The 14,163-nt window shown below is 44.4% G+C and overlaps 1 protein-coding gene across 1 annotated transcript in view; it reads left to right on the top strand.

The window, feature by feature from the left end:
* Window positions 1–5,188, top strand: part of OTC (ornithine transcarbamylase) — a 106,218-nt gene extending 101,030 nt beyond the window's left edge. Inside the window, exon 10 of the mRNA XM_063450104.1 lies at window positions 5,020–5,188. Coding sequence (XP_063306174.1) covers window positions 5,020–5,079 — 60 coding nt within the window. The 3' untranslated portion in view covers window positions 5,080–5,188. The remainder of the gene's footprint in view (window positions 1–5,019) is intronic.
* The last annotated feature ends 8,975 nt before the right edge of the window (window positions 5,189–14,163 follow it).

The following is a 14,163-nucleotide window of genomic DNA, read 5'->3' on the forward strand; positions in this document are numbered from 1 at the left end:
GGGGCTGGAGGTTCAGCGGTGCCTGCACGTAAAAGTGTCCGATTTTGGTGCATGAAAGCCGGGCAGAAAAGTGTTGGCTGCCCGGGGAGCTCCAGAACAGCGCCACCTAGCGGCCGCTAAGTGTAACAGCGGCCACACAGTTAACAGGCAATTAACCGCAGCTTCAGGGAGGTAAATTGGCAGCACACTCCAGCTTCTGGGTGGCCAATTAACAACGCCGGCCGGCTTCCCACGGCTCTGGGGAGGTTGGTGAACGGCTGTTTGTTCGGTAGATGAAATCTACCGAACTGCTGTGCAGAAAGGGAGAAATAAATCCTTCTGCACAGTAAAATTAACCCTTTAGCTGCCGGTCCATAATCCAAAGGCAGCAGGCTGGCAACCAGGCTCCTCCAATACAATGTGGCGAGATTGGTTTCGTCACATCTCTCCCCCTTTCCAAAAAGACTAACAGGGTACCTGACCTCCTGCCGGTCAGTTCCCTTGTTAGTCCAGCAGCCCACCCACAAAGCAGAAAAAACAGTACAGCCCACCCACAATAAATGGTTACTACACCTGGGTAGAGGAGAATCTTGTCCATGTCCAGGTGCCTCACCACAGCTGTGTGGGGGACCGGTAGGCTGCCTTGGTGGGTTGCTGAGTGGGCAGAGACCAGCGGTACTCTGTCCTGGTGCCAGTACTACCACCGGAGTAGTCTGGTTGGAGCCTGGTTGCTGGAGACGGACTGTCTCCCCCTTGAATACACAGCTCTGTCGTGGGGGGGTAGGACCGACCGTCCCTACCCCCTGTGTGGTGAGTGCAGAGACCACGGTCCCATCTGCACCGGTGGGGGGTTTACAGTCTCCCCCTGGTACATTAAGCTGCCGCTGGGGAGAGGGGGTAACAAGCTCCTCTCCCGATAGAACACTCTGCCCATTAATGATCCGCCGCTGGGGAGAGGTGGTAACAAGCTCCTCTCCCATACATATTCCTAGTCTTTGCGGAGGGAGACCGACTGTCTCTCCTCCCAATACAGAGTCCTGCCGCTGGGGAAAGGAGACAGGGCTCTCTATTCCCTGCTGGATACTCTGCCGCTGGAGAATGGAGACTGGGCTCCCAATTCCCGAAAACTCACGCTGCCGCTGGGGAGGGAGGACGCTGCTCTCCTCTCCCTGTATTCCACATTGCCCTCCTGGCATATCACTCTGCTGCTGGGGGGCAGGAACAACTACCTCTGCCCCCTGTAACTCAGCCTGCCGCTGGGGAGGGAGGCCACTGCTCTCCTCTCCCCGCACTTCACATTGCCCTCCTGGCATATCACTCTGCTGCTGGGGGGCAGGGACAACTACCTCTGCCCCCTGTAACTCAGCCTGCCGCTGGGGAGGGAGGCCACTGCTCTCCTCTCCCTGCACTTTACACTGCCGCTGGGGAATGGAGACTGGGCTCCCAATTCCCTGCAGGCTCGGTGGAGAGACCTCGGTCCCATCTCCACTGGCCACCTGGGGTTCTTCCCAGTAAAATTGTACAATATCTTCCCAGCTGAAGGGGTCTGGATCTGGGTCTGCGCTTCCCTGTTGAGCCTTCTCACTGGAGTGGAACAGATTTTGGTAGTCCTGTTCCAGCTCCATCTCTCGGGTTACTAGGTGGACCAGGTCTTGCTCAATTTCATGAGTGTCGTCCCAGTCATACCTGCTCTCCCTCCACTCAAAGAGATCACTGAACCGGGCTTGTGTGGGGCTCCCAAATTCAGGCTCTGAGAAAGACTCCCATAACAAGCCAGGACCATCAAACTCCTCTCCCTCTGGCTTGTCATGCTCGGCTGTCCAGGGCAGGTGCTGTGCAACATACCACCAAAGCGCCTGGTAGGCATCCTCCAGCCACATCTCTTGCCATACCCGGAGCTCCAGTTCTTTTACCCATTCCTCCCTGGGCTGCTCTCCCAGGAAGGGCATCCGCAGGGCTAGTCGCTCCTGCAAACGCTGATCTTCCTTGGGAAGTCTCTCACCTCGTTGGTATTCCACAATGTCCAGTGCCTGGTACCAGATGCCTTTCCTTAATGCCTCCCGGTCATCCATGTCACCCTCATCGTACTCCACTGCTGGTTCCATGCTGTTGCTTTTAGGGTCGCTGTCCTGGGACATGCGTTGCCCTCAAATTGTAAAATCCAGAGAAATGGTGTCTCCTGTAGCTGTCCTTCTGGCTGTAGGAACGATCCCGCCGCTTGCCACCAATTGTTACGGACCGTTTCAGCATAAAAGGGAATAAATCGGTTTAGGCGATAATCCCCTTTTCCAAACAGGCACAGCTACTGCAGAACATCAGAACTCACGAACTGGATATAGGTGAATAAGGTAGCACTCCAGCTGGAACCTCACAAATAGCTGCTAGCAGATGAATAGGAAAAGCAGACATCAGCTTACACTCCTAGCAGTCAAATCTCCAACAGCATACAGTGAATCCCCCCAAGAACGAGACAAGGCTCCGTGTTGAAGGTCAAGCAGTGGTCTGTTTATTCAGGGCTACCTGCCCCTGTATTTATGCAGGTCTCCCACCTGGTGGACACTCCCCTAGGGGACCAGATGGAAGACTGAAACAGCAGACAGACATGTATCATTTTCGTACACACAGCCACAATACTTTCCCACAATGCATCCTGGTTTCCTCCTCCCTGCCCTGGAGATAATTAATGAAGTAATTCAATTATCTCCTAAGACAAAGGCCAGACTCCATTATGCACATGGTGACACAGAAACAGACTATCACTTTAAAATACATACAGACACATTTTATACACAAAACACAGACATGTAACATATCCCCAGATAGCTCAGGTCTGGGTGCACATTATTAGGTGAATGGCACCCAGACCACACAAATACATTTTAATTGCCATGGAGCCAAAGTCTTTAATTATACGAACAGGCTCCATGGCAGGCTATCTGGGTTACTACAGTTCACATAAAACATAAAATACCGAATTCCCTGCATTCACCAAATCCATACGAATTAGAACCAGGGGCTGGAGGTTCAGCGGTGCCTGCACGTAAAAGTGTCCGATTTTGGTGCATGAAAGCCGGACAGAAAAGTTTTGGCTGCCCGGGGAGCTCCAGAACAGCGCCACCTAGCGGCCGCTAAGTGTAACAGCGGCCACACAGTTAACAGGCAATTAACCGCAGCTTCAGGGAGGTAAATTGGCAGCACACTCCAGCTTCTGGGTGGCCAATTAACAACGCCGGCCGGCTTCCCACGGCTCTGGGGAGGTTGGTGAACGGCTGTTTGTTCGGTAGATGAAATCTACCGAACTGCTGTGCAGAAAGGGAGAAATAAATCCTTCTGCACAGTAAAATTAACCCTTTAGCTGCCGGTCCATAATCCAAAGGCAGCAGGCGGGCAACCAGGCTCCTCCAATGCAATGTGGCGAGATTGGTTTCGTCACAACACATTAATATTTATTTGTTCATCTGTTACATAAATATCAGGGGATTAAATCTATCCTGTACCGCATATTGCAATATTTCACACAGGGTATGACGTATTAGAAAAGCAGCAAAAATAAAATTTTTCACATATAGCAAGTGTGACAAAATAGATCAATAAAAACTATCCTGTTCTTTGGTATATATTAGGATATTGATGAAAATTTTAGCAACACATCTTCCTAAAACTTCAATAGAAGTAATCAAATTTGAGATTAAGCATTTGAGCATAACATGCATAAATAGTTAAATCAACTGTTTGTAAAATACAGGGATTTGCAGAGTGTTATATCAGGCAAATAGTGACAAAAGGATCAGCGCTAAGAATGACCACAGGAGATATAATATAATGTGAAAGGCAGCACACCTACAAACAAAAAGGGGTTGCCTCTTGATACCCCACAATATGCAATGGAAAGGAAGAGAGGAGAAGAAGGTTGCGCCTTAAAAAAAATGGAATATACCAAAGTAGAAATGACAGAAATATTATATACAATAAAACAAGTGAGGTCCAAATGCAATAGTATATATATGGTAGATAAAAAGTCTTGAAGGGAACAGCCAGACTGGATAAAATCAAGGATTCTTGAAGGTGGAGTGCTTGTAATTCCAGAAGTACATAGAAAACATAAAAGAGAGAACTCAAATGGTACAATATAGTATAGGGTATATTTACAAAAGGTATATAGAGTCAATATTACTCACATTTACCAGAGCTATATCCAGCTCCGGTATGTATAACATGAAGTGGAATGATCCCCACTTCTGGGATTTTTGTGGTAGATAAATTCTTCAGATGTTATAGCAATGATAAAGGTTCCAAACCGAGAAGATAAGAAATGGCAAATATAGTGCTCACTGTAGAAATAAAACCATAAGATGGTATATCCTATAGGAGATGTACTCACATTTGTTTGAGCAGGCTTACTGCTTGATGGATAGGGCGCTGGTGGTATTATCCCCACCTAGGATTCTTTAGTCCTCTTTGAGATGGTAAATCAGGATGCCAAATAGAAGCGATTTTAAAAGATTCCTTTATTGGTAACAATAAAAAGTATTAGCAATCAATCAATTCTGTATTTTTTTTTGTCTACTTGAAGAAGCCTTGAAAGGCGAAACACGTTGTAGATATTTTTTTAGTTACTTATATGGGATAGTTGTGGAAACATGACTTCTCTGAGTTTCTGTGCCGAAGAGGAACTTTCAAAAGTCCAACTTGAAGTGATGAAACCGATGCACAGCAGCACTTTATAAACTGAGTGGCGGTGCTATGTTTTGTGCCTGAGTGCTCAACCACTGACTTATGATATTTGCAAACTCCACAAATAATAGCCAGCACTCACGAGATGTTCTTGCAAAAAAATACCACATTTATTCGTTTATCACATTTTGTCCCTCATCTTGGGATCTTTATCAAGCTTGATAATTTACATATAAAATTAGCCATAGTAATAGTAGCTGCTGCAGTTTTGTGAATGAGAAAGCAAAAAGCTATGTTGTTATTTTTTACAGTAATATCTCTGTCTACATTTGCCTTTAATGTATGTTCAATGTGTGTTCTCCTCAGGGCGTGATGGTTTCTGTGCTGACTGATTATTCTCCACAAATCCCAAAGCCTTCGGTTTAATTCCTGATGCATGTCAGCCAGCTATTGGTTACAATGGTCACAATGTGGGAAGAACAAAGCCTATCTGAAAGCATCAAAATAAATGAATTATTTTTTCCCCCCTCAAGTACTGCTGAGTTTTCTTGGGGGGGAAATGCACCTTTTCATTATGCTGCAGCAAGTGTGTAATTGTTTGATCAAAATCTGCAATGTGTGGTCATGCACAGGGTTATTCACTGAAAAGAAGTGAGATTTAAAAGTGAATTTCAAATTTCAAAGCCAAAGTAGCCAAACTGAAAGCAGAGCTGACTTGGGGATTTGTTTCCAGGTTATTTTGACCTTGAGTTTGAAAGTCACTTAGAATGATCAGTTTAGTAAAAGACCCTGGCAGTGTAACTGCTTCCCTCCAAGGATGAACAAAGTTATTTCAATTTACAAAAGAAACCCCTACTCTGCTCTCTCATTATCCGTTTAGTAGACAAATCACAATGTGGGCCGCAATTCGGATCTCCACAGCGCCTATGGCACCATTATGGCTGGTAATAATGTAAATAATATATTCCTGTACACTGTGTTATAGGATCTAAAAATTAAAAAAAAAAATAACATACTTGGCAGAAGAGGATGACAGATTGGATGGATTTGTGTGTTTTTACAGTGCTTTAACAACACGTCATCATCCAGCACAGAAACACATTTATCTGATCTATCCCTCTACATCCTATGACTTAAAGCTTGCAGGTGCTGTGATCAGGAATACTATACCTGCAAAAACACAGAACTTAGGTCAAAAATTGAGAATACAGTATAGAGATTCATACCGTTCCATCGAGTGGCCATGCTAAAGCAAGGAATATATAGGAAAATTCATAAACGGAAACAAGCCAAGGTCAGAATTACAGAGATATGGAAAAACAAGAGAACTAGCCAAGGCCAGGGCAACAGAGATACTCAAAGTCAAATTAAATAAGCCAAGATCAATGCCAGAAGTTAGAAAATACAGAAAAATTAGCTAATCGGGAACTACAATGGACAGGGCAGGGATATCACGGCAAAAACATTATTTAAACTGCTAGGTTTACTGTAATATCTAGATGCGGGGTACTGCCTGCTTTGTGTGTGTGTAAAGGGGAGACATGAAACCAAACATTGTTGTCGCCTGTAAGAGTTTTATGTGTCTAACCTATCTTGCTGATCACTGACTGATATCAGGATTAATACAGAGCATTTATGTAATCAGTTTTTTTTTTTTTACACAAATAATGTTATCATTCTTTATATATGTCAGGAATATACACTCAAATCTATAACAGCAGTAGATAAAATCATGTATTACTGGTCCTTAGAGGTGACAGATACAACATTATTATTTTTATATATCGCCAACACATTCCGTAACGCTTTACAGTGGGTGGACTAACAAACATGAACACAAGACAGAACTAGTAGAACCCAGAACCAGAGAAGGATAGGAAGCTAAACCCAGAACATGTACACAATACATAAGGGAAACATTAACAGAACAGGGGCAGGACAGGACTGTACATGGACTGGGAATACAAAATAAAACAAGAAACAAGATATAATAGGCAAAACAAGAGGAGACATAACTAAGTACTATATGTGTAAAACTATGGGGATTTAGTTACATTATATGATCATACATTGCATAAGCCTGCCACAACATCAATGTACCCCATATTAGGCAGGTCCTACACTGCCTAATGTCTGCTAAATGAACAATAATAATACACATACAGCACTTACCTGCAAGAAAAGGCAAAGGACTTGAGCAACTGCCTGCAGGGACCAACTGAAACAAAAAGGAATCATGGAAAAGGAACGGGTGTGGCAACATAAAACAAACATTTAAAGGAATCCAGGAGACTGGGAATTCCAGGAACGGAATACAGTAATGAACCCAGAAAACCCAGCATAAAGAAAATCAGACATAGAATAGAAAAGCAGAAAAACCAAACAAGAATTGTAAAAAGCGTACTGGATACCAGAAGCCATTGCCAGAATGATCCGCAGCTAGGAACAGGATGTGACATAACTCCCCTCCTAAGGAGCGATCTCCGGACGCTCCCAACAGCTCCCAGGCAGAGACCAGGAAAGTGAGCGAATCCTGCAACAAAGTCCTCTTGACTTCCACGGAGGCAAGGATCCCCCGCCAGAGAGGCCTCCTGCATAGGAACCACCAGCAACGAATGAAGATGACCGCCAGAACAGGAGCACTGCCACAAAACCGGAATCGGAACCAGAACCAGGAACCAAGCATCACAAGAGGACACCTGCAGAGACCACCGAACTGCTTTGCAGATAGACCTCCTCCAAGACAGGAATCAGACAGACTGAACAGGAATGAGGAAGTCATCTCCAGCAGACTGGTCCAGATACAGGAACTCTTGTATGCTGCATAATCCATGTGGACAGGATACAGACAGGGCAGATCAGGAAATCTGCAAAGTCCACTCCACGAACTCTAAGGGCCTACGGCCATACTGTCAGGGTGGTGGTCCGGTGACTGGGACCCAGACACTGTCTGGGCGGTGGTCGGATGACCGGGACCCAATATGCCTGATGTTGAAAGTAGGAGTCACAGTGTTGAAGTGGATTTGCAGGGTAACCGCACGCCCCCTGGTGTTGAGCACCAGCGTTCGTGCGGCCACATACCAGGACCCTGACGCAGCTACAGCGGATCCCAGGAACTAGGAGCTTGGAAAAAAGCAGATCTCCCAGGAACTGAATAGGGTGGCTCTGCAGCAGGAATGTATCCAGTACAGAAACAAGGCAAGACTAGAACAGACACCAAACATGAAAACAAGACAGAGCTAGTAGAACCCAGAACCAGAGAAGGATAGGAAGCTAAACCCAGAAAATGTACACAATACATAAGGGAAACATTAACATGACATGGGCAGGACAGGACTGTACATGGACTGGGAATACAAAATAAAATAAGACAAGATATAATAGGCAAAACAAGAGGAGACATAACTAAAATGAATTTAAAGCACTGAACAATTCCAGCCCCTCTTATATCTCTTCACTGATCCATAGGTATGCCCCTCTTCGTACCCTCCCCTCTGCCCGTGACCACCTCCTGACCGCTGCTCGCTCCCGTGCGGCCAACTCGCGCTTGCAGGACCTCTTGCGGGCGGCTCCTCTCCTATGGAATAGCTTGCCTACTGCCATCAGACTCTCAATCATTTAAGAAGGGCCTTAAAACCCATCTCTTCAGGAAAGCTTATGGCCTCCCAGAGTAATCTCTACCTTACATGCCTGTCTCTTGCTCTCTCCTATGGGACAGTGCTTTGCTCTCTCCTCCAGCTCTGCTTCACTCCTACTTGATATTTCCTGTCCTAATGTTTCTAATACCCCACCTCCTATAGTCTGTAAGCTCGTTTGAGCAGGGTCCTCTTCAACCTATTGTTCCTGTAAGTTTTCTTGTAATTGTCCTATTTATTGTTACATCCCCCCTCTCAAAATATTGTAAAGTGCTACGGAATCTGTTGGCTCTATATAAATGGCAATAATAATAATAATAATAATAATAACCATAATAAAGCACATAAAGCACTTACCTACAAGAAAGGGCAGAAGACTTGAGCAACTGCCTACAGGAACAAACTAAAACAAAATGAATCATGGAAAAGGAAACGGGTGTGGCAACATAAAACAAAGATTTAAAGGAATCCACAAGACTGGGAATTCCAGGAACAGAATACAGGAATGAACCCAGAAAACCCAGCATAAAGAAAACCAGACATGGAATAGAAAACCCAAGAAAATCTAAACAAGAATTGTAAAAAGAGTACTGGATACCAGAAGCCATTGCCAGAATGATCCGCAGCTAGGAACAGGATGTGACACTTACATGCTAGAGGGAGTGGGGTAAAGTGACACAAAAAGGTAAGGATAGTAAGCCAAGGTCAAAGGAGAGCAGAATAAAAACGGAGTGAGAATAAGCCACGGTGAGAGCAGGAGAGATCAGCAAAATCAACGTATAGGCTAAGGTAAAAAACAGATAAATCAGTAACACACAGGTACAGACTCTCCGGTAACTAAACACCACAAGAGGGTATTGAGCCTACTGAGCTCTACAATGAGCGCCTATAAATATGGCTAGCGTCTCATATCATCAATATGATGCCAGAATTGATGCAGTGCTTCAACACGGACATGTGGACTCAGTGATGAACATATGGCATCAATATTAACATCTTGGGGGGCACATATTGTCACTGTCATGCCCCTGAACAGAGAATTCTGCTTCAACATTGACACTTGAATGGTGTACAACAGCATTAAAATGTTGCTGGATAGGGACTTCTGTAAAAACACTGACACAGGAGTGGCTCACAGTATTACTCAGCAAGACAGAATGATGCCGATGGGTACCCTGCTACAGCTGTTGGAAAGCTGACATAGTTGGGTGAGTTGGCATGTGAGTGCTAAAGAATGAAAAAGAAAGAATGGAGAGAAATGATTATGAAAGAGAGTGTGAGTGTTGGAGACAGAAAAATAAAAACTTTTAGATAGGAAGAAAAGTAAAGAGAAGGTAAGGGCGAAAGAAGTAAACTGACGTAAAGCAGGTAGCCATTCAGACACTAAGGCAATTGTAGATTATGGAACACCTGTGTTTACAGCCATTACTACTAAGTAACCAGAGCTACTAAACACTCAGAAACTATGTTTTCACCTTTAGAAGCAAGAGTCTGTGCTTCTAAGAAAATTCTGTATGGGGTAAGGTCAGGGACAGTCTGTTCAGTGTTAGATGTCACAAACATACATCATCTGTGAGGAACATGGGTATTATGACAGTAAGACGGAGGTTAAAAATAAACTCGGCTTGCTGAGTAAGACGGCGAAGGAAACTGGTGGCAAACCTCCAATCAACTTAAGTGAGCTGCAGTAGAAAATCAGAGACAGCATGGCAAAGTAGGCAATTACTGGTCTGGCATGGGTGTCATCATCAATACCACCACTCTCAAACAGACACATGCCTTTTTTTAGTACGTGAAAGGGTTAAAATTATCACATAACTGAAACTAATGATAAAAATCCCCTCTAACACCACTCACACCTTTAAACTACCACCGCCAAGGAAATTTATAAATGGGGTGCCTTAGGTTATCCCCACCAGATAAGATTAAAAATCACATAGAACAGTTTAACACAAGTACCTATTAAAATCACAGTACTTATTTATAAGTCTCTTCGTTAACATGTTTCTTATATTTATAATATATAATGAACAAAAAAATTGTCACTGCATACAAAACAAAATATGTTACAAGCAAATTTACATACATTTACAAACAGATAAAATAAAAGGGACACAAATACCAGCAAAACCTAGTACTCATTCTATTAGCAAGGTACCAGTTATTCCGTCCCAAAATATTTTTTTGTAAAGAAAATAGAAATCCGCTATCAATTCATTTTGGCTCTCAAAACGGATTGTTGCGGATATATGTGTTTGATCTCTTTATAATCCACACAGTTAATCTAAGACCAAATATGACACATATCTCATATATAATACCCGAAAAAACAAAAAAAAATCTAAATCTGATTTCCAAACTTTAATTGAATGACCCTTTGCTAAACTTAAAATATACATTGCAAATGTAGTGCCATTTGTCAAGCTAAGTTTATCTGATAATATGTAGCACCTTAGGATATTCAGAAATGATGAAAAATATGTAAAATAGAAGAAGTGCCAAATATAGTGGAATATCTTCAAGCGGCACTGTCATGGCCAAATCCATTTGTTTAACCCCCCTCCCGACTCCACTACATCTAATTGTCCTCCTAGTCACCCACAAATGCCCCTAAGCCCCCCATCTTACCTATTTTTTAATCTTTATTTTTTGCCCGGACCTAGGTCCTGGGCGCCGCCATCTTTGTGTGGGTAGATGAAGTCCCAGGTCATCTGTCCACACTAGATAGCGCAGTGCTCCCCGCCACTTCCTAAGCCCCCCATGTCCTCCCTCACTCTATGGGGGTCAATATGACCCCCATACTAGCATAAGGGAGATTAAAATCTCCCGAATACCACTACTCGGGACAGAGCGAATTGGGGCATATCTACTAAACGGTGAGCACCCCATTCTAAAAAATGTCCCCATGGTGGGGCATCTATTAACTTATTTTATAAGTTTAACGGGTATTGTGTTTTTTTTTATTTTGCCTTTTTGGGGCTGAAAAGAAAAGATCTTAGAAAAAAGAAGACATCAAATGGTAAGTATTTTATTTATTTACAGGGATTTAGATTTATGGTCTCCCCCTCACTATTTTTAGAGTGAGGGGGCTAGGTAGTACTTTAATTTTTGGGGGGGTGGGTAGGTGACTAGGTAAAGCCCCAGGGCCAGACGGCTTCACAGGGAGCTACTATAAGACATTCGGGGACATTCTCATACCACACTTGCTTCGTGTTTTTGACTCGACCTGAGAGACTCGACCTGAGAGACTTGAGCCCTACTACCCGACATGACCCTAGTGAACATCATTCTACTCCCAAAAGGGGACAGAGACCCGATGGATCCATGCGGATCAAATGGGGTTCATGCCATGCCGGCAGCTCTATGAAAACACCTGGAGGGCTGTTGATCTGGCTTGGCACGCAGAGGTGGGACGGGGGCCTTCTCTGCTCCTTTCATTGGACGCAGAGAAGACATTCAATAGGGTTGACTGACTGTATCTATTTAGTCTTTTAAATCATTGGGGACCCCCTCCTGCCATGGTGATGACGATACAGGCCCTGTACTCTAGCCTCCAGGTACAATTGGGACTGCTGGGGGCCCAGGGTCTATCCTTCCCGATCCACAATGGCACACATCAAGGATGCCCACTCTCATCGACACTGTTCGCCATTTCAATCGAACCACTCCTACACACTATCAACAATAGGTCCTTTAGATGCTTTGCACTAGGTAACAAATGCTATAAAACAGCCACTTACGCAAACAACATCCTTATCTCATTGCAACACCCCACACAATCATTACCACCCTTAATCCAGCTAATAAATGACTTTAGCAAAGTCTCAGGCTTCAAAATCAACTGTGAGAAATCCTGTGCATTGCCCTTTCACATACCGGACTGGCAGCCCAATTGATGTCAACCCACAGCATACCCCTCAAAAAGTCCTTTAGATACTTAGAAGTCACCATAGGAAAGACACACTCTCAATTATATGCTAATAATTACATTCCCCTATTACAGACATTAAAGCTTGAAATAGGAAAATTGTAGGAAAAACCTCTCATGGATAGGACGTATACATTGCATAAAAATAAATATTTTACCTAGCTTACTGTTCCTGTTCCAGGCACTCCCCATTAAAGTGACCAAAGCAGACCTAACTTCCCTACAGACTACAATAGATGCCATCATTTGGCAGCAAAAACGACAGACTGGCGAGACGCCTGTTATACCGCCCAATAGACAGTGGGGGGACACGCACCCCCAGGGGAACACAGATGGGCAGACATAGAAGCAGACTAATGAAACACGATATCCCCAACCTGTACATGTGGCTAGACAGGCCCTCCCGGGCCTTATTATGGATGAATTGCCCATCGATACTCAACGCCCTAGACATTTAGGACCAGACATGTGGAAAATTCAAATTAGCGAACAGCCCTTCCCAAATGACACCTGTCTATCAAAACAGACAGTTTTCGCTGGGCATGAGGCCACAGTTATCTAAAAATCTAGAAAGGGCTGGGCTCCAAAGACTCCATCACCTGTGGCAGGTGGACACCATACTCAGCTTCGATAGCCTGAGGCAAGTAATTACACCCACTCCCTCTGACTACTTCAGCTACATGCAGTTACGTGACTTCAGCATCAGCTGAAGTTAGAAAAAACGTCACGTATCTGTTTATTTCTTTACATGCATATTGGAATATTAATTTTAAACTAAACAACACTACAATATTTATGTTAGGTATAATATTTCCACTTTAATAGATTGAGCGCACCTCCTAATATTTTTGTTTTCACTTTGTATTTTGAGTTGGCAGTGTGAGAGGCTATAAGTAAGTGTTATATGTCACGACAGTGACCCCTTCTCGCAGAGTGTAACCTAACTATAGAACGTATACCGGACCTTAGAATGGCCGGACTCACGTTAGAGTAGTCAAATGGGATAGCCAGAGGTCAAGGGATAACAGAAGACGGGAATAACGATAAGCAAGCCAAAGTACAGGGAACCAGAGAGTAGAATAGTCAAATAGAGGAGCCAAAAGTCAAATACCAGGATAGAATACGAATGTCACAGAAATAGCACTAGGGGAACCAGCAAGAACCACACTAGGGCGTCTTACTGCTGTCAGGGCAGCCCTTTTATAGTGTGGTGTGTGTAGCCTTAAAACCACGCCCCCAAAAGGTCCGGGGGCGTGGCCGCGTCAGGACCTTGTCGGCTTCAAGCCGACGGCCGTGGCGCGCATGCGCCGAACGTAGAAATTCCGCTCTGAGTGAGCGGCCGGCGTCAGAAGTGCCGTGCCGCTCAGTGAAGGAGGACGCTGTGGTGCGTGGGTCCGAGGAGGACAGGTAAGGTATCGTGACAGTACCCCCCCCACAAGGACCGCCCCCAGGGCGGTTAGAACGCCTCCTTTCAAACAAACGAACCAGGCGAGGGGCGTGCACATCAGAAGCGTCCACCCACGAACGATCCTCAGGACCATAACCCTTCCAGTCTAAAAGGTATTGAAGTATACCCCTAGAAAAACGAGAACCCAAAATAGACCTCACTTCATATTCGTTTTGTCCCTCCACAACTTCAGGAAGAGGAGGAGGGGTATTACGAGTAAACCGATTACATATTAATGGTTTGAGAAGTGAGACATGAAACGAATTCGGTATTTTCATATTAGAGGGTAAACGAAGACTGTAACAAACAGGGTTGACACGTTTGAGGACCTGAAATGGACCAATGAATCTGGGAGCAAATTTCATAGATGGGACCTTAAGTTTAATGTTACGGGTACTTAACCACACTTTATCCCCGATCACGAACGTGGGAGCAGGTTTCCGATGCCTGTCCGCATTAGCTTTGTACACACTAGCCTTTTGAGTCAAGATTTGTTTAAC

The sequence above is a fragment of the Pelobates fuscus genome, chromosome 1, assembly GCF_036172605.1.
Source record: "Pelobates fuscus isolate aPelFus1 chromosome 1, aPelFus1.pri, whole genome shotgun sequence".
Lineage (NCBI taxonomy): Eukaryota > Metazoa > Chordata > Amphibia > Anura > Pelobatidae > Pelobates > Pelobates fuscus.